Below are 18,898 nucleotides of genomic sequence, written 5' to 3' on the forward strand. Positions count from 1 at the left end.
GCAGGACCCCTTGCACGGGGGTGTGCAGTGCTGGGGGTGGGCAGGGCGGCATCGCTGCCTCCGGGAGGGAAAAGCAAGAGAGAGCACGAGGGGGAGGCAAAGGCTGCGAAAGTGGCTGGCACCGAGCTCGCTTTAAAAAGCCAATCACCTCAGGCCCCCAGTTAATCTTTTTTCATGGCTGCTTTTTTTTTTTTTCCTTACCCCTTTGTAATTTTATTTTTAGGCGGAGGGGCTGCAGTGCCAGTGGGAAGATGCCGAGCGGACACCCCTGGGGAACAGTCTTGCTGTGGGGGTGTCAAGGAGTCCCCTCCGTGCTGCTCCGCCCTCAGGTGGGTCCAGGCGCCCCCCCCCGTTACCCCCCAGTTGTGTTGTGTGTCTGTGTGTGTGCCTGTGTGCGTGCGCGCGTGTCTGTGTGTGTCTGTGTGCGTGTCTGTGTGTGTGTGTGTGTGTCTGTGACTCTGAGTGCCCGGTCCCCACCTCCCCATGGCCGCTTTTAGAGCTCCTCCCCTGCGCCATCGCCCTTTTAAGGGCTCCGCCCCCTCTCCCCTCCCTTCCCCTCGGGCGCCCCCTGCAGGCGGCGGCCGCCCCCGCCCCTCCCGCCCCTTTCCCCCCTCGCGCCGCCGCTGAGGGGCTGCGCGTGCGCGCGGCGGCGGGGGCGCGCGGCGGGCGGCGTTCGGTCGGGGCCTCGCGCCGCCGTCCCATTCATGCGGGGCAGCGGCGGCGGCGCGAGCCAGGCGGGAGCGGAGCCCCGGGCGGCGGCGGCGGCGGCGGGGGGGGGAGGCGGGAGCGCAGGAGGAGGAGGAGGAGGAGACGGCGGCGGCGGGGGCCCGGCGGGCGGCTCGGTGTGGAATGCGGTTATGGCTGGCACGGCGGAGGCGAGCGGGGACCGGAGCCGTGAGTAACCCGGGTGCAACTTTCCTCCGCGGGCGCGGCGCGCGCCTTTATGTGCCCGATCGGTCGATTTGTTAAAAATACGCGGATTTGCCTTTATTGTGTGTGTCCCCCCCACAGAAAAAAAATACACGGAGGCGGCGGCGAAACGCGGGGCTGGCCCGGGCAGGGCGGGGGGGGCCGGGCTGGGCTGGGCCGGGCCGGGGCCGCGCTGCTGCCGCCCGGGGCCAGCCCCGCATTGCGCCCCGCGGCTCCGGGAGCGCGGCCGCGGGAACCGCCTCCCGCGGGGGGACAAAAACCCCGCCGGGCACCGAGCCTTGTTCTTTATCCGCCCCACGCGGGTTTCGTAGCGGGGCGCCGGGGACCGGGCAGGTGCGGGCTGGACCCGAGCGGTGGGGTGGGGGCACCTCCCTGGTCGGGGGGTGCCGGGGGTGCCTCCCTGCCCGGCGCGGCGGCGGGGCTGGCCGCCTCCCTCCCTCCTGCAGCCCGCCCGCCCCGGCTCTCGGCGGGGTTTGCTTCCCCGGTGCCGCACCGCGGGGAACACCCCCCCCCCCCCCGCCCTCCCCGCCCCGAGTCCGGCACCGCCGGAGACGTGAGCGGGGCGCAGCCTTGCCCGGGCTCCCCGCCCCGGCTCCCCGCAGCCGCACCGCCCCGCAGCCTCGCTGCTCTCCCTGCGTCCACGCTGACCCGCAGCCCCGCTCGCATCCCGGCTGCCAGCCCCGCATCCCCGCTGTTATCCTCGCTGCCAGCCCCGCATCCCCGCTCACGCCCTCGCTGCCAGCCCTGCGTCCACGCTGACCCGCAGCCCGGCTTCCAGCCCCATATTCCCGCTGTTATCCTTGCTGCCAGCCCCACATCCCTGCTTATATCCTGGCTGCCAACCCCATATCGTCGCTCACGCCCTCGCTGTCATCCCTGCGTCCACGCTGCCCCACATCCTTGCTGCCACCTCCTCATCCCTGCTCGCGTCCCGGCTGCCAGCCCCACATCCTCGCTCTTATCCTGGCTTCCAGCCCCCCATCCCTGCTCACGCCCTTGCTGCCATCCCTGCATCCACGCTGCCCCCCATCCCGGCTTCCAGCCCCCCATCCCGGCTTCCAGCCCCCCATCCCCGCTCACACCCTCGCTGCCAGCCCCACGTCCCCGCTGCCATCCCCGCATCCTGCCGGGGTGCGGTGTGCTGCACGCAGGCTGGGCTCACCCCTCAACCGACCAGTTTCCCCCCCCAACCCACCAGCTTTTTCCCCCCCACCCTGCGCTTCCCTTTCCTCACGCCACCCCTCTGCCGTGGGGATGCTGGCGGAGCGAGCCGTGGCTTTGCCCAGCGAGGCCAGGGCTCCCTGCGGGGTGGCTGCCGTCGCCCTCCTTTATAACCGTTACTATCGTGATCCTGTCGTAGTTTTGCAGCGCCTGGGCCACCCTCTCTGACCACAGCGCGGGAGGCTGCGACACCCGTGTGCGGGGCTGCGCGCCGCCGCCTCTGATATTCCCGTGGAAGGTGGCGGATAAAGCTGGTGGATAAATCTGGCTGCGCCTCTTGGTGTCCCTCACCCCTCTGGCTTTCCCGTTCCTGCCCTGCGATCGCACACGGCAGCTCCGGCATGCAAGCGGGAAGGGATTTTTGCAAAATCTCTGTGGCATGCTGAAATAAATCCCGAAATCCCTGCTTCTCCCTTGTCCTCCTTGCGGGGAAATTCTTCCTTCTGCCCCTGGCTGAGCGCCGGGGTGGGGGGAGCCAGGAGAGGGGGGCTGGTGTGTAAACAGGGCTTAACATGAAGGTCACTGGTTAAAGAGGAGATGGATGGGAGAGAAAAGACAGGCATTAACCTCACTTGTTAGCTCCCCCCTTCCCTTGCTTTGGGGAGGACAAAACAAAAGCAGAACCTGCTAACAGAGGGATGAATATTCATGATCCTTCTCCTATGCTCTGGGACGTGGAGGGGAGAAAAGTTGAGCAGATGAGCTGCCTTTCCGAAGCTGCTTTTCCTCCGGCTTGCGAGAAAATCCCTTTTTGCTGAGCGAGGGCCGTGTCAGGGGGAATTACCAGCCTTTCGCTGGATCTTTTTTTTTTTTTCCAATTTTTTTATTTCTTTTGTGTGCGGCTGCAAGAAAAAAAAAAAGAAAAAAAAAGAGGAGCCGAGGCTATTGACTACATCAAAGGTTATCCATTTGAAAACACCATTTTCCTCTGAACAGCGGCTAATTGCTTCCTGAACAATCTCAGGGTCTTTTGTATATACTCAGTGGGCAAAATGAGTGACTCCATGTCTGTCTCTCAAGACACTGGTGACCGAACGGGGTGGAAAGGTGGAGAAGCCAAGGAAAAGCAGCGGGGCAGAAGCCTCTGGGAGGCTGCATGGATAATTTCTTAAGCGGCTGCGAGGGGGGGGAAGGTTTTTTTTCCTTCTGCCTGCTTGCCGCGGTGCGGTCTGCTGGTGCCGGTGGATGCCGGCACTGGCAGCGGCGTGGCGGCATGGGGCTGTGAGGAAGGCTGGTAAGGAAGTTTGGATTCAAAATAACCCGATCGTGCGGGCGATCCGGTGCTCCCCATCTGCCCGCGGCTTCGGCAGCCGGTGCCGCTGCTCTGAGAGCGGCGAGCCTGGATGCGCTCCTTCCCCAGGGGCTGCGGGGCGGCAGCGCGGGGGCTGCCTGGCTCCTGCTCCAGGGGGTGGCTGGGCTTTTTCTGCAGCTGGTATCCTGCAGATTAAAGTTTTGGTGGTCGTGTTTTTGTTAGCACAGCGGTAGCGGCACCGGTGAGAGTTTTCCCCTCTTGGCTTATTTCTTTCTCAGTAGATGCTTCAGATTTGGAGCAGAGCGGAGGCATCCGCCTTCGTGCACGCTCACGCGGAGCCGTGGAGAAGAGCCCTCGTGCCTCTCCATAACACCAAGCCCTTTTCCTGTGCGAGAGATAAACAAACTGCTCTGAACTCCGGTGGAGACGGGGCCGAGGGCCACGCCGGCGGCTCCGGGTGAGCGCTGTTTCGCTGGAGCTTTGCACAGCCGAAATGGAAGAGGGTAATAAAAGCGGCGCTGCTGCGTGCTGGCAGGGCTTCCTCCCCTCCTCCATCCCGGCAGCAGCCGGGGCCGGCCCCTGCCCTGCTCCCTGGGTGTAAATGTCACGCCAGGCAATTTATTTCGGTGGGTTCGCCGCGTTTGACATCTCTTGAACAAAGGGAAGGATCCGGCCCTGGGATCGGACTTAACGAAGGAGACTTGTACGTGTTTATTCTCGAGGCCGAGCGCGGGTCAGGGCCTTTGTTGCTGCCTGCCTCGCTCCTGGCTGTAGCGCTAACCGCTGGCGAGAGCTGGACTCGGCCCTGAGCTGGGAATTTCCGAGCGGGAGTGCCTGGTGCTGCCGTGCTGGCACCGGCGGCTGCCTGCAAACCGGGGGGGAGCCTTGCCTGCAGCATCGGGCTTGTGCTGAGTCCTGCGGGGCTTTACCGTGACCGCCTCTCCGTGGTAGGGTCGTTTGTGTCCACAGGGAAGGGTCGGTTGTGTTTTCTGGCACCCCCAGCACACCACACCCCCTGACCTTGGAAGAATCGGGGCAGGGGAGGTGCTGCCATCACTCTGTGCAGCGATGGGAAGGTGGGCACGGGTCACCCCGCTGCCCAGATGCCATCCTCGCATTCTGCAAGCTCGGGTTTTAGATTGTGTTGGGTTGGTGGGATATAATGCGTGGAGACCTTGGGTTGCTGCTCTCTGTGAGCCATTGGCGTCTTCTCCAAATTGTGTCGTTAGATGCTTGTGTGCTGTATGGAAGAAACCGGTGGGCAGAGGGCTCCTGGCCAGGGTTTGACCGGTGAGCGGCTCGGCAGTGTGCCGTGAGCGTGGAGGAAGGCCCAAGGGCTGGGAATCATGAATGATGGGGAGCTTGGTTCAATGTGGCACATGATCCCTTATACCTCTCTTGGGTTGGGTTTGGGGCCCCTTTTCCCAGCAAGGCGCTGTGGCTCCATACAAAATGGGGAGGAGTGAGCGCTTGCCACCGTCCCGGGCTGGGGTGACTGTTTTGGCTCCAGGCTGGAGACAACCAGCTGCTGCTCTGGCTGTAGCCCGTGACATGTTCTGAGCAATGCTACGGGGAATGTCCCACTACGGATGGATGGGATGTGGTGAGAACGTGTGTGCTCTGACACCGTCTCTGACTCGCAGCCTCAGCCTTGCCCCTCTTAGTCCTGGCCAGAAAGCAGCGTGGAAGCCACGTAGACACCCCGACGTGGTCCTCCAGCTATGCTTGGAAGCCAAGTTTGAGCGAACATCTTGTGCACCGTGGAGGAGAAAAGCTCCAGCCAATAAATAAATCTCGATGGTTTCCGTGCCAGGCAGGGGCAGACATGGCTCCTCTCCCCTGCACTCGGTGTGTTGTGTAGCCAAAACACACATCTGCCCCCCGGCTTGTCAGAGCGCGGCCGGGCACGGTGGGGTGTCCTCGTTTGCCTTCCCTGAGCATCCCACGTCCGCGGCTGCCTCCAGCCCTTGTTCCAGGTGGAAGCCACCACTTAGAACCCTGAATTAAAAACATTTAAAAGTTTGTTTTCCCTTTAGCCAAGGCTTGGCAAACCTCCTCCTTGTTGCCGGTGTGCTGAGATGTTTGAGCCTGGAGAAAAACTGCACGTCCAGACTGTTGGGCTCGCACTCCGCCAACACTCGGGCTGCTTTTTCCTCTGCAGTCCCCTTGCGTGGCATGAGGTGGACTATTTTGGGTGACCCCTCTGTCTCTATGGTGTGGGGTGCCTTGGTGTGAAAGGGGCTGAGTCCACCCCTGCCTGTGCTGGTCTGTGCCCCAGGGGCTGAGACCCTTGTGAGCCTCCCGCTCCGCAAAGCAGATCTGTTATCGCTGGGGTCGATCCGGGGCGCGAGCCACGGCGCCATATCCTCTTTGCTCCTTGAGCTGAGCTTGTGAGGGATTTCACGGGAGAAAGTGCCCAGGGTGAGAGCGTGGCAGGGATGGCGGGGACAGTCTGCGTGGCTCTGGGAGACCTGCTCGGTGGGGACCATCTCCTCCCCATCTCTCCTCCTTCTCCCCGGCAGCCTATGAATCAGCCCTGGGGCTCAGCACCAGCCTCCCCATCTCGAGCATCCCGCAATCCTCTGGCCAACTTGGCATGGAGACCCGGGAGCGGTAGTAATCCAATCTGGGCAGTTTAGCTGCACTTTGCTCTCGGTGCTGCTGGCTGGAGCTTGGGAGCTTTAATCCAGCTAATGACCCTGGCTTTGGGGGCTGAGTAACCGATGGCCATTTGCTTGATTTGGTTTTCCTTTCTGTTGGTGGTGGAGGACAGAAGCTGAGGCTGTTTCCGAGTCCTGCCCCTGGTATCAGGGACGGTTTCTGGGTGTAGGTACGTTTAGGGACCGGAGGGTGAGGGCAGCATGGAGGGTCACTTCAATCTCTGCTCTCCCTTTGGCAGATCCCTCCTTTCCCCTTCTCATTTTCCATCTGTTCCCCCTCTTTCTCTGGTGAAGATAAGCTCTTCTGCTGGAGCTGTTTTGCAACATACTATTATTTTCAGAAAGACGAAGCCAAGAAAAATAAAGCCTCTCTCTTCCTTCAGTTGCCTACTGTTTAATGTACAAAATACAGGGGTGGTAATTGCATTAAAATGTATATAATTATACTGGAGGGAGAAAAAAAAAATCTTGCTAATTGCACGGGTGTTTTGAACTGATAAATGTTGAGCGATTCGTGTTTTCTTGGGAGTTTGGTGGAGCAGAGCTGTGGTGTGGTGTGTGAGGAGTTAGGAGCGGGGCTGGTTGCTCACCGTTATCAGGTGGCCGGTTGGGATGCTCCCCCTCCTGGGATGCTTCGAGGTCCTCTGGAGCAATAGCAGAGGATCGGGCCCTGGATACAACCAATGCTTCCTCCATCCAGGGAAATCTTGGTGTCGTTGTAGGAGCCCTGCGAGTCCCTTTGCTTTACGTGCTTAGTTAAGCAACTGCTTGTGTGTCAAAATATTCAGGCTCTTGCAGAAGTAAATCCCTGGCGAGAGGAAAGGCAGATTCTCGTCGGTACTTGTCTTGGGGGAAGAAATTTCCTGCGTGATGTAGCCCTGTCGTCTTCAGGGGCTGTTCCCCCCGGTTAATGTCGTGTTGGCGCAAGTGGGTGCTGCTGGTGGCTGACCCCGTGGGCAGGGTGGGAGGAAGGATGGGCTCACGTTTCGAACGACACGATGTGAAAACCGCGTTTCCTTCTGCGAATGCCGACCCCAGCAGAGCTGCCAGTAACGTCGCGGGTAATTATAATGGCAATAAGTTGTTTGCTTTGTGTGTGCGGCCATGCTCTGCCTGCACGGGCGGCTGCTTTGCTCTTCCTGTGCAGACTGTTAGTTTTCAACAGGGGAAGAGGAAAACCCAAAAATATTTTAGGAAGAGTTTAAAAATAATCTTAGAGCTTGGCCGGTGGGCAGGATGTTTCGCAGAATCATGTTTCCCTGCTGGTCCAAGTCCAGCCCTGTGGCCCTCAGAAGGCTTTGCCGGGCGGTATTAGGTCCTGTCTTGTCATTTTGGTCAGCTTGAGGACTTGCTGTCAGGCTCTGGGAGCTGGAGGGGGCCAGCACCTGGCCCTGGGTTTGCGCTGGGTGGGTCGGGCTGCCCCGTACCTGAGCAGTGGCAGAGCCGGGGCGTGAGCCCAAACTCAGGCCTACAGCTGCCAAGGCCTCTGTAAAACATTTAAAATCTGTTCCCCACCATTGCACTCCCTCCACCCACATTTCCTCCTTGGTGGTTTTTATTCCTAGAGGTGGTGGCATGCCAGCAGGGTCCCTGCCTGCCGCCTGCCCGCCTGCTGCTGCTTATCTCAGGGTCTGGCTCCTGGGTGGCTGCATCCTTTCCGGAGTCACGGGGGCTCTCCCCTCTCTGGTGGTACCAGAATCGGCCCGATGAGCCCTTCTGAAGTCAAGAACCTGTTTTTCAGGCTGATGTCATCGGGAAGAAATGGGGGAGGAGGAAGGCAGGAAGGCAGCGCTGCTTCCGAAGGAGAGCCACTGCCGAGCCCCCGCCGGCAGCCCCGGCTTCCACCAACACCCACTATTATTCCTTATTATCGGCACGGCGGCCATGCCCACGGGCCTGCCGGCACGCGTGGGAGAGGTCCCGCTCTGCACGGCCTCGTGTCCGCGGGGCTGAGAGGCGGGAGGGACGTGCCCGTGCCAGGGGTGCATGTCAGCTTGCGCTGGGACCCCCGAGCAGGATGTCTTTCAGCTCGCTGGCTGTGCCTTGCAGGGCTCCCTGACCCTCTGTGGGGTGACAACACTCGCTGGAGCCGCCATCCAGCCACCTTCATTAGCCGAAAGTGGATTTTTGGCAGAGGAGCTTGGGCAGCCCTCCCAGCGCAGACAGGCAGCTGCCACCTCTTCGGTTTTGCGGCGAATGAGCAGATCCAGTGCACCGATGCCTGTCGGGGTCTTGGCCCCTCGTGCGCAGTGCCAGGCTGTAGCAGCACGTCTGTGTCCAGCGTGGGTTGGGGCTGCAGCCGGGATCTGCAGGGAGAGAAGCCGCCTTGCTCTGCTCCCACGTGCAGTGCTGCGCCCACGCTTCAAAGTGGCTGAAGCTTGGCTGGGTAAGGCCCCCTTGCTGCGGGCAGCTGGGCTGGGGGTGTGCTGGAGTGGCGGGGCTGTTCTGGAGCTGCTGGTCAGGGTGGTGGCAGTGCCAGCAGGAGGGCAGAGCTCAGGCACAGCCCCTGCGGCGGTGCCCACACTGCTGCCCGGTCTGTCGAGTGTCCTGCGCCCATCGTGCTGCCAATGAAGCCCCTGTTAGTCTCTCAGAACAGTTCCCCCTGTGATGGTGGTGCTGCAGGAAGGCTTTTTGTCTCTTCCCCTCTCTGCTGCCGAGCAAGGCTCTGCTAGCTCTCTGGCTGTCTCACATCTCCTGGGTCAACTCCACCTTGGGCAAATAAAATATGAGCCAGGACCTCCGCAGAGGAAGAGGAGCTGGGATTTGAGCTGATTCCAGCCGCAGCGCTCAGGGCAGCACAGCTGGCATGGCAGAGAGGGAAGGACGGGAGGTTGTGGGGCAGGAAAGGCAGGCACGGCGTGGGGGTTTAGCTGGGGAAACCTTGTTTGGAGAAGTTTTGTGGTCTGTTTTAATCGGACCTAACTCTGGCGGCAGTCATGCTCAGCTCGCCACGTGACAGTGAGAGCACTGATGTCAGCATGGGACCAGGCGAAAGCATGGGAATTTCAGCTCAGCGGGGATTAAACCAGCCCCAGAGCAATCTCCTTTTGCTGAGAGCAGAGCAGGTCCAGCGATCAGGAACCTTCCTGTGGCAGTGGTTCGTTGCAAAGCAGGAGCTCCCTGGATTCCCTCTGAGATCTGTGGGGAGAGCAGCTCTCCCGCTGGCCTTGTGGAGGGGGTTAGGAGGTGCGGAGGTGTGTGCGTGTGTGTTGGAGGGAGGAAAACCCAACCTGGAGAGCCGGGCTGGAAGAGGTGGATTGTTCTGGGGAGGGTCAGGTCATCAGCTTGGGTTTGTGGCTGCCCAGGCCTGGTGAAGGACGTGGAGCAGTGGGTTCAGGAGCAAGGAGCGGTGTGTTATGCTGCAAGGAGTGAGATTGGACAAGGGAAGGATGATGGTGGCCAAAAGGACCTCTTGTTGGACTTCTCTGCTAGCTGTTGGGAGACCTGGCTTGTGGGTGACCACCTGGGTCTCTGCAGGGTCAGCTGGACACAGGTGACCTCTGCCAAGGCTGTTTTTTGGGACATTTACATGGGGCAGTGGACTGATGGGGTGTGAGAACCAGGGTCTGGAGTGCTTGGGCCAAAGCCAAGGTGGAAGGTTGCCTTCAGAGGACTTGGTCTTAGCTTCTTTGCTCTGAAACTGGGGACAAAATATTAATTGGCCCCGGTCGAGGTGGCAAAATTCACATCAGTGCGGGATTTGAAGCCTTGAGCTGGCCTGAGTGTTGATAGCAGGAAGCTGCAGTCCCATATCTGGGGTCCTGGTGCCTCGGGTCAGGGTCTGCAGTGTGACGAGAGGTGTGGAGGGGTTTGGGATGAGGTGTTCTGCTCCGTGGACGCTGATGGACGAACTTCCTGAAGCAGTGTGGGGAGGCAGCAGGCTGTGTTCTGTGCAGGTGGTTGGCCGCGGGCTGTGCGTTGGTCTCCATCCCAGGCATCAGTCAAACCAGGTCTTTATTTTGCTCCCTTGGCTTGCGGGAGCTCAAGGGAAGGATGGGGTGCGCTCTCTTCCTGGGAAATACACATCCAGCACGTGGGCTCTGTATAGAAAGCCCCTCGGCAGCTCTTATAGGGTCCCTATACAGGGACTGTGATACTCAGATGAGTTGTGAGAATAAAGGAAAGGGCAACCATCAGCTTTCGCTTCCAGCGGAGCTGAATGGAGTCGGGGATATGTGTAAGGTCTCAGTCCATGCCCGGTTTCCATGGCAGGGATGAGGGGCTCTGCCGTGGGACGTGGTGGCTGGGGGAAACCTGCGTTTCCATCTCGGGAATGCTCGTGAGCCCGTTTGGGAACCCCTCTCTGCCGGGCAGCGTGCAGTCTCTTGGTGGTGGGAGCACGTGGTGGCTCCAGAGCTGTTCTCCTGGGTGTGACGTGACTTCTTGTGGGCGACTGGAGAAGGGGAATTGCGCACTTGAGAAACGCTGTTTAATTTCCTCGCTACTTGTTCTTTTGTGCCCCTTTTTGCTGAGGTTCAAGCTGCTTCTTGAAGCCCTTGGGCACTAGATGGCTGCTTCTCCTTGTCATGTTTCTCAGGACAGAAGAGGTTGAGTTCCTTGCCTAGAAGATCCTTGCAGGACAGGAGGGGAAGCTGCTGTGCCCAGGTGCATGACGAGGTCCTCAGCCTCTGTCCCGGGGGGGTCGCAGGAGCCTGAGAGGAAACTGAAGATGCTAAAGATATTCCTGATGCGGGTGATAGTAATGGAGATTGGAGCAGGGCAGCTTCAGAGCTTGCCGGTGATTTCATCAGGGTGTGGTTCGAGCCAGGGATGAGATTTGTAATGATTTAACTTGCTAGGGAGAGACCCCAGCCAAATAGTTTTTAATGACTGTGTGCAGTGAGGGAAGGAGTTAAAGTTTAGCCCGGTTGCAGACGATTGCATATGTAGTGCAGCTCTAACTCAGTACCACCATCAGCCTTTCCTCATTGTTGCAAGGCTTTTCCCAGGCAGACGAACCTAAAAATACACCAGCTGTATAGCGAGGCGGACTCTCCTGTGGCCTGTGGGCTTTTCTCTCTCCACTTTGCTAATTACTGGCAGTTCAGCAGCTCGTGGGTTTGAAAATGGAGCCGGTCCCTTCTCGGACTGTTCCCTGTCGCTGAGCAGCAAGTGACTCAGGGAGATTGCAGGTGAAGACCCATTAGATGCTGTTTCTCCTTTCGGGGGTCGGTGATATGAGGGTTTTCAATCCCATTGCTTCACTCTTCCAGCCTCCCTTGCAAAGGACAAGGCTGTAAAGCTCTTGGGGCAGTTTGCAACCTCATCCCACTGCTCAAGAGCAGCTTGTCTCCAAGACAAACGATGCTTTCCCTAACGCTGGGGGTGCAGACCTGCCTGGCACCCCAGGAACCGTGCAGGGCTCCTGCTGGGGCATTGCATGGTGGCAGGCAGCACCAGCGGCGATGTGAGCCGGCCGGGGCCATGGGGATGGCAGGCGGGTGGTGGGTGCACCTCTGTGCTTGTCGGCATGTTTTAAACCCCAGCTTTGGCTGCTGCTTTGTAGCCCAGCCGCCCGTGCTGACTCGGCATCCGTCAGCGCTCTGGACTCGCTGCCCGGCCAAGTGGAGAGCTGGTCCTTAATGCTCCGTCCAGTCTTTGCCTTTTAAGGTTAGTTTTTCCATTCCAGCACTCCTGCTTTGTGCTATCAAAAGTGGTGGTTATTTTCCCAAAGTGTGATCTCCTGTCCCAGCCCCAGGTTTTTGTGCTGCAGGACAGGGAAGCTCTCAGCCTGGGGGGGTGAATGCTGCGACCCCTTGCCCACCTCCTTAGCAGTGAGCGAGCGGGACGCAGGCATTTGCGGGACATGTCGATGGCTTTTTTTGATGAAAGGCTCTTTTGAGCATTGGCCATGGCAAGGCGGGCAGCCCCATCCAGGTCGTGCCGCAGCTGTGACCGACTCAGCGTGGCCACTTTTGAGGTGAAACCATGAGCAAATGTCCTCTCCGTCTTGGGATGAAAGGAGCCGGGGTGGATTCGGCGCTTGTGCGATTGTTTCACTGGCTTCATTTCTGATGGCAGGTTTCCTGCTCTATGTATATGGGGGTGTACGCGTGTGTATATATGTGTGTGTGTGCACGGAAAACAAAACATGAGCCTGTGGTGCTGTCTCGCTGACGGCGTGACCCCTCTGTGGGGTGAACCAGCCCTGCGCTGCAGGATGCTCTGGCTGCATCACTTGCCACCCAGGCAATGTACTGGGCTGTATTTTCGGTCCTACTCTCCCAGTTGGTGCGTGTGCATCCAGGCCGGGGTGTATTATTTTATGGCGCCCTGTTTCAGGGCTGGGCTTGGCTCCGGGGTGTCTGCTTGGGGTTTTTTCCATGCTTTTGGAGCGCGGCGTTGGCGTTCACGGGTCTTGCTTCCTGGTGGCACTCGCGGGGTGCTCCCAAGGCTGGGTCCTCCCTGGGGCGAGATGCTACTTGAGTGCAGCCCGGTGGGGTTTGGGTGCTGCGTGGTTTAAAGCGTGTGCTGGCAGAGGAGCTGCCGTTAGCCATAACTCTCCGTGGGCGTTGGAGGCAGTGTCACAGGAGGGAAACGTCCTTTGGCCCCCGCGCTGCTCCTCCCCGGCTGCTCCTGTGGGCAGGGAGCTGGGGCTGTGCAGGCACCCGTGCTCTGGTGTGTGGCTGTCTGCTGCCCACGCTGCAGCAGGCTCAAACCTTGCTTTAATTCGACCCACGGCTCAGCAACCCAAATTATTTAATCCTGAAGAAGGCAGAAAAACGTAACTATTCCTGCTGCGTTTTTTTTAATAATCGCTGCTGATGGTTTGAAGCAGCACTGGTCAAAACCCCCGCTGGTGTCAGGTCACTAGGATGCGATTTTGCTGCTGAAGTATATTTAGGAGCAGAAATCTCAGAGGAGCTCTGCAGAGTGTCATCTCTCTGCTCTCGGCTTGCCCCAGCTCTGCCTCGCTTTGCTCTCGTTCCAGCTCCTGAGTCGCAGTTCCCTACGTTAATTTGGGAATCTCCTGTTGGGCTTTCTAGCCTTGCTTTGTGGCAGCAGCCCAACCCTCCTGCTCTCCTGCCTGCTTCCTGAAATAGAAGCGATGAATCATAGAAACCCACTGAGAAAAAGCGACTTCCCCGTCCCGCTCGCCCGCCCGATGTCCGGCTGGCATCCCCGCGCTGCTCTCAGCTCCCCCTTTCACCTCCGCCGCCGTTCCCACTCCTCCTCTCTGTGGCGTGTCGCTGGCACTGAGATTTGTGTTGCTGGTGATCTCCTTGCGAGGCAGCCGGTGGTATGGTTCCTGGAGGGGCTCAGCCCCGCCGTTCTCGGCGGTTTGGTGAGAGCTGTGCCTGTTTCTTGGGGTGGGAAACATCCCTCCGGCAACCCGGCAGGAAACCGCGCTGCCTGCTGCTGCCGGGCTGGCGGCTTTTTGAGCTAACCGATGGGTTTGTGCCGACAGCGCTGCTTGGTCCTGCGCCTCGGTGTGCTTTGGGGCTAATAACCTCTGATCTGGGGTGCTCGTGGTTCTGCTCTTACCGATAAACTCGTAAAAGCGAAGATGCTGGGCGGCGTGGCTGTCTCCCGGCAGTGGTGTGGCTGCGTGCTCTTTGCTAGAGGCTCCCGATGTTGGTAGCAATGGGGGATTAGACCATGGGGATGATTTCCAGGGCTGGTGGCTTCACGTTTTGGTTGTCTTCACACCCATAGAGCTTTGTGGCACCTGGCTTCAGTCTCAGCGTTGCTTGTACACGTTGCTCAAACCTCCCTTGAGGCTCTGGCCTTGGCAATGGCCGCGCTGGGGGTGGAAGGGAGCAGGGTGACAGCACGCGGGCAGGGCTGTGCTCTGGTGAAGGTGGCCCATTGCAGAGAGGGTTTGGAAATGCTGTGGAAGCTTTGCCCAAACTGCCAGGTGCTCCAGGGGTGGCTGGGGCTGGGCTTGCCCTGGGAAGTGAGAGGGGGATTTTGTGTTTGTTGGGAGCGGGAGAAGGGGCCGAAAAGTCTCTCCCTGGCTGGCTCCGTGGCTTGGGAAGGGGACAGCAGAATTGAAGGATGCTATATGGGATGTCGGGGTACCCGTATGGCCCAGCCGCTGGCTGGGTGACGATGCAGCCCCCCAAGGTTTGCGTGGGGCCTGGCTGGCGGGTCCCACAGCCCTGCTACGAGCAGGCTGCCAAGCCTTGGGGTAGCCATTCGGCCCCACGCAGCCCTGCCGTACGGCGTGTGCAGCCAGCTGCCCTCTGATGACACCCTGCCCGGCCCGGGGTGCTGGCAGGGCCCCGCAGTCACCGCCGGCCATATTTCCTACCTGCACCACTCCCTGGTGGGGATCTTCCTGCAGGTTATCCCGGGCTGAGTCAGAGATGAGCGGTGATAAGGAGAGGGAGGCTCCTCTCCTCTTCCTTCTTCTCTTCCAAGCTGCTTATTTGCAGCGGCTGGGGTGGGGGACTGAGGGCTGAGCCCATGTCCCGACCTTGGGAGTGGTGGTCCCACCCTGAGTGGGGGGGTTGTGATGGTGTTGGTGGGACAGGGCGTGTGCTGGTAGCGGGGGTTTGCACAACCCCACGTTAGCCCAGGGGTGCCTGTGCCTGTGGAGGGGGATGGAGAAGACAGGAGTGGGGTGTAACGGTGAGCAGACACAGAGAGCAGAGCATCAGTAGCTACCTGCGGCCATCTCCTCCCCACTGCCGGGGGTGGGATTTTTGGCTGCTTTGCTGCTCCTTGTTGGTGAGTCCCAGCCGTGGCACAGCAGTGTGCAGAGCTCTCCATCCTCCCTGCGTGTGCCCCCTCGTCCCTCTGGAGCCTCTCAAGCCGACTGCCTGATGGCTGGCCTTGTGTTTCTTAATGCATATAAATGCCAGAAGGACGTGCTTCTCCTTGCCATGCCCGCTTGCTCCCCTCCTGTCCATGGCCCTCCTGGGGTTTGTCAGGCAGGCAGGTGACAGGGATGGCAGGCAGCGTGCCAGGGCTCTCAGCTCTCCCAGCTCCTTTAAAAGGTTCTTTCGAGATTCCCCCCTCTGTGCAGGGGCTCGGACTGTGGTTTCTGCAAACTGGGTTTTTGCACCAACTCCCAGTGCTGTGGTGGAGCGGGGCAGGGGCAACGGGCCAGGGGGCTACTCTTGAGGCTTGTTAGCAGCCATCTCTGGCTAATGCTTCGGTGCTGTTGGTGGTCTTAAAAGCAGGTTGGGGCCAGCTATGCCCTGCCAAGGTGTTTGTATGCAGGGATGTGCTGGTCTGGTCCAACCAGTGGCTTCAGGCACGCTCAGGCATGGGGGTTTGGGTTGGGGTGAGGGCAGGGGAATGCCCCTCAGAGAGGACTGCTGGGGCTGGGGGTTGAGGCTGGGGTGGTGAGATGAAGTGCATGGCTGGGACAGGCTGTGCACAGCAATGTGCGACCCGGTGAGGTTGTCCTTAGTGTCTCGTAGACTCCTGTGGCTCCTGCGCTGGCGATGTGTCTTCCTCTGGGGCAGGAGGCGGTGGGGGATGTTTTGTTAAGCTGCTAGAAAAGTGTGAAGTGGCAGAGTCTCTGCGGGGTGGGGTGGAGCAGGCTCAGCACCGTGCAGGAAAGCCTCCTAACCCCACTCTTCTTGTCTTTCTCCCTCTAGGGCTGACTGGAATGGCTGTGCCCACGATGCCCTGAATGCCGAGCGCAGCAGAAGCAGAGGAGACTGTGTCCCGTTAGCTGCTGCTCCCTCCCCTCCCTCATCCCTTTAGTTTGGGTTTGTTTCTATTTATTTTGTGGCTGGGTTTGGGCATGGCCTTGGCTGGGTGTGAGGCTGCTGCAATGTGGCTCCTTTGGCTCAAGCACCACTTGTCCATCAACGTTTGGACCTTGCTGCTCTTGGGGAGCACCTGGCTACCGCTGGCGGAAGGCAGCCCCAAGTCTCCCTTTAGGACTTTCCCGGTTACAGACTGGAGCTTGACGCACTTGGTGGTCCACAACAAAACCGGGGAGGTCTACGTGGGGGCTGTCAATCGGATCTACAAGCTCTCCAATAACCTCACGCTGCTGCGGACCCACGTGACGGGGCCCGTGGAGGACAATGAGAAGTGTTACCCTCCACCCAGTGTTCAGTCCTGCCCGCACGGGCTGGTCACCACCAACAACGTGAACAAACTGCTTCTGGTGGACTACTCGGGGAACCGGCTGATCGCCTGTGGCAGTGCCTCCCAGGGTATTTGCCAGTTCCTGCGACTGGACGACCTCTTCAAGTTGGGTGAGCCCCACCACCGCAAGGAGCACTACCTCTCCAGTGTCAACGAGTCAGGCACCATGTCTGGGGTCATCATTGAGGTGCTGAATGGGCAGAACAAGCTCTTCATTGGGACGCCCATCGATGGGAAGTCGGAGTACTTCCCCACCCTCTCCAGCCGCAAGCTGATGGCCAACGAGGAGAATGCGGAGATGTTTGGCTTTGTCTACCAGGATGAGTTTGTCTCCTCCCAGCTCAAGATCCCCTCGGATACGCTCTCCAAGTTCCCCACCTTTGACATCTACTACATCTACAGCTTCAGCAGCGAGCAATTTGTTTACTACCTGACCCTGCAGCTGGACACCCAGCTCACCTCGCCCGACTCCACTGGGGAGCAGTTTTTCACCTCCAAAATCGTCCGCCTCTGCGTGGATGACCCCAAGTTCTACTCCTACGTGGAGTTCCCCATCGGCTGCGTGCAGGACGGCATCGAGTACCGCCTGATCCAGGACGCCTACCTGACCAAGCCTGGCAAGGCTTTGGCCAAGTACCTGGGCATCTCGGAGCAGGAGGATATCCTCTTCACCATCTTTTCCCAGGGCCAGAAAAACAGGGTTAAGCCTCCCAAGGAGTCTGTGCTCTGCCTCTTCACGTTGAAGAAGATCAAGGATAAGATCAAGGAGCGTATCCAGTCGTGCTACAGAGGGGAAGGGAAACTCTCGCTGCCCTGGCTCTTGAATAAGGAGCTGGGCTGCATCAACTCGGTAAGTTCCCGCTTGTCTCTACCCAAGCCAGGCTGTTCCTGGCTCCTGGTGGTTCTCTCTGTCTGGACCTGGGCTGTGTTTTCCCGGTGGGAGGGCTGATGCAGCTCTGCTGGGAGTCCCCTGCCAATGGCACGGAGGAGTTTGTGAGTGTCGTGTAACTTGGGGCTTGGCGGTGTCCAAGAGTTGGGGGTGGTAGGATGGGGGGGACGGGGAGCACAGACGTGGTGGAGAGAGGCGGGGAGGTTGTTGGTCCCAGTAGAAGTTGGTGAGAAGCTCAGCACGGAGGGACCACATCCTCTCCATGGGGCGCTGGAGAGGAGGGTGGAGGGCACAAAGTGCTGTCAGTGGGGTGGGTTTGGAGCGTGGCCGGGATGAACTGTTGTCCAGAGGAGCAGGAGGTGGGTGCTGAGCAGTGATTCCCAGCTGATGTGTCCTCCTGCCTGGGGCTCTCGTGGGCCCATCTGGCCCCTGCTTGTGGCTCAGCTTCTCTCTGTGGGTCCAGCAGGCGGTGGGGAGTGGGAGAGCTCCCCCTCCCTTGGCTCTCTGGGTTTGTTTTCCAGCTGAATGATTACTATAGCTGGATTTTTTTTTCAGGCAACGTTATAAATCACGAGCGGCCGCAGGGAGGCTACGGCTCTGGGTGATGGGGAGGTCTTACACTGCGCATCACCAGGCTGGGCTGGGTAGTCCCCGGGCAGGGTCAGATACCTGAGAGAGAGGGCATTTGGGGTGCCGGTGTGTGTGTTTGGGAGGGTCTGGTGGAGGTCTCGACAGCCCTGCTATCGGCCACCTTCCCCCAGCCCCTTTTGCTGGTGCTCAGCACCCATCACCAAGCCCCCAGCCCTGCCCGAGCAGGATTTTGGGTGTCTGGTGCTGCAGGCAGGTGGGTAGGGGATCCCTGCGGAGCAGCCTTGCTTTTCCTCCCGCTGTCCTCCCGCAGCTCCGGAGGAGACAGCTAACAGCTGCCTGACAAAGTAAAGGGTTTGCTGTCAAGAGCGCTGGGCTTGCAAATCAGATTTTGGCTTTGAACTAATTCAATTTTGCTGGAAAATGATGAAATCGTTACACTGCTGCCTGTTGGGTCGCGCAGCTGCTGGCTCTGGCGGCGAAGATGCTCGCTGCTTCTTCCCGCAGTCCCAGCTCGCCTCTCCCAGCGCCGTGCCCCCCGGCTTTGGGGAGGGGGGTCTGCCCCCCTGCACTTTGGGGGTGGTTTCATGCTCGGAGGGTCCTGGGACTGCTGCCTGTTATCCAGCCCACACGAGTAGGTGGATCTCAAGGTACTCTTTGGGCCCTGCAGACGTGGCTCTTGCGGAGTGGAAGGATGTGTGCCACAATGGGGTGGCTCCTGCTTTCCAATGGGTTGGGCTGGGGGGTGCCGCCCTCCCCCAGGGGAGCCAGGTGGTGATTTTTGTCCCCGTCCTGCTCCAGCTGCCAAGCAGAGCCAGGAAAGGCATGACTGGATCATGAGTCAAGCCCTCAGCCCCTTGCTGTGCTGAGCGCAAGCCAAACCAGACCCTGTGGAGCATGTAACCTCTTTCTGGCAGGAATTTCTGTGCCCCTAATAAAATGCAGCCACCTCTGGGGTGGGTCGTGGCAGTGACGGATCTCTCAGTGGTGAGGGATGGCCAGAAAATAAAGGGCTTTTTTTTTTTTTATTTGTAAGCAGGCAGAATGTAATTGCTCAAGTCGGTAGTTGCTTGGGATTTACACCCCATCCATATGGAAAATGTCCCAGGAGCTCTCATGCTCCTCTCCTTTGTGGCAGCAAGGGGCTGAGGCTGGTCCATGCTGGAGGGGGCTTTAGCACCCCAGTCTCAGACCTTGAGCAGCGTGGGGCCGAGGGATGCTCATCCCCCAGCGCTGCAGGGCAGCTCCGATTCTCTGGAGCTGACGCCGGAGCCAGGGGGAGAGGCCTCCAGGCTTGGCAGCCAG

At 59.6% G+C, this 18,898-nt stretch overlaps 1 protein-coding gene across 2 annotated transcripts in view; it reads left to right on the plus strand.

The window, feature by feature from the left end:
- Positions 1 to 772: 772 nt before the first annotated feature.
- PLXNA1 (plexin A1) overlaps positions 773 to 18,898 on the plus strand; it is a 129,917-nt gene continuing 111,791 nt past the window's right edge. Inside the window, exons 1-2 of one of the 2 annotated variants that reach the window (XM_074878813.1) lie at positions 773 to 894; positions 15,615 to 16,966. In XM_074878813.1, coding sequence (XP_074734914.1) covers positions 15,764 to 16,966 — 1,203 coding nt within the window. In that variant the 5' untranslated portion in view covers positions 773 to 894; positions 15,615 to 15,763. Of the gene's footprint in view, positions 895 to 3,013; positions 3,052 to 15,614; positions 16,967 to 18,898 lie in introns of those variants that run through there. The other variant, XM_074878814.1, reaches the window with a different exon arrangement.

This window comes from Strix uralensis, chromosome 10, assembly GCF_047716275.1.
Source record: "Strix uralensis isolate ZFMK-TIS-50842 chromosome 10, bStrUra1, whole genome shotgun sequence".
Classification (NCBI taxonomy): domain Eukaryota; kingdom Metazoa; phylum Chordata; class Aves; order Strigiformes; family Strigidae; genus Strix; species Strix uralensis.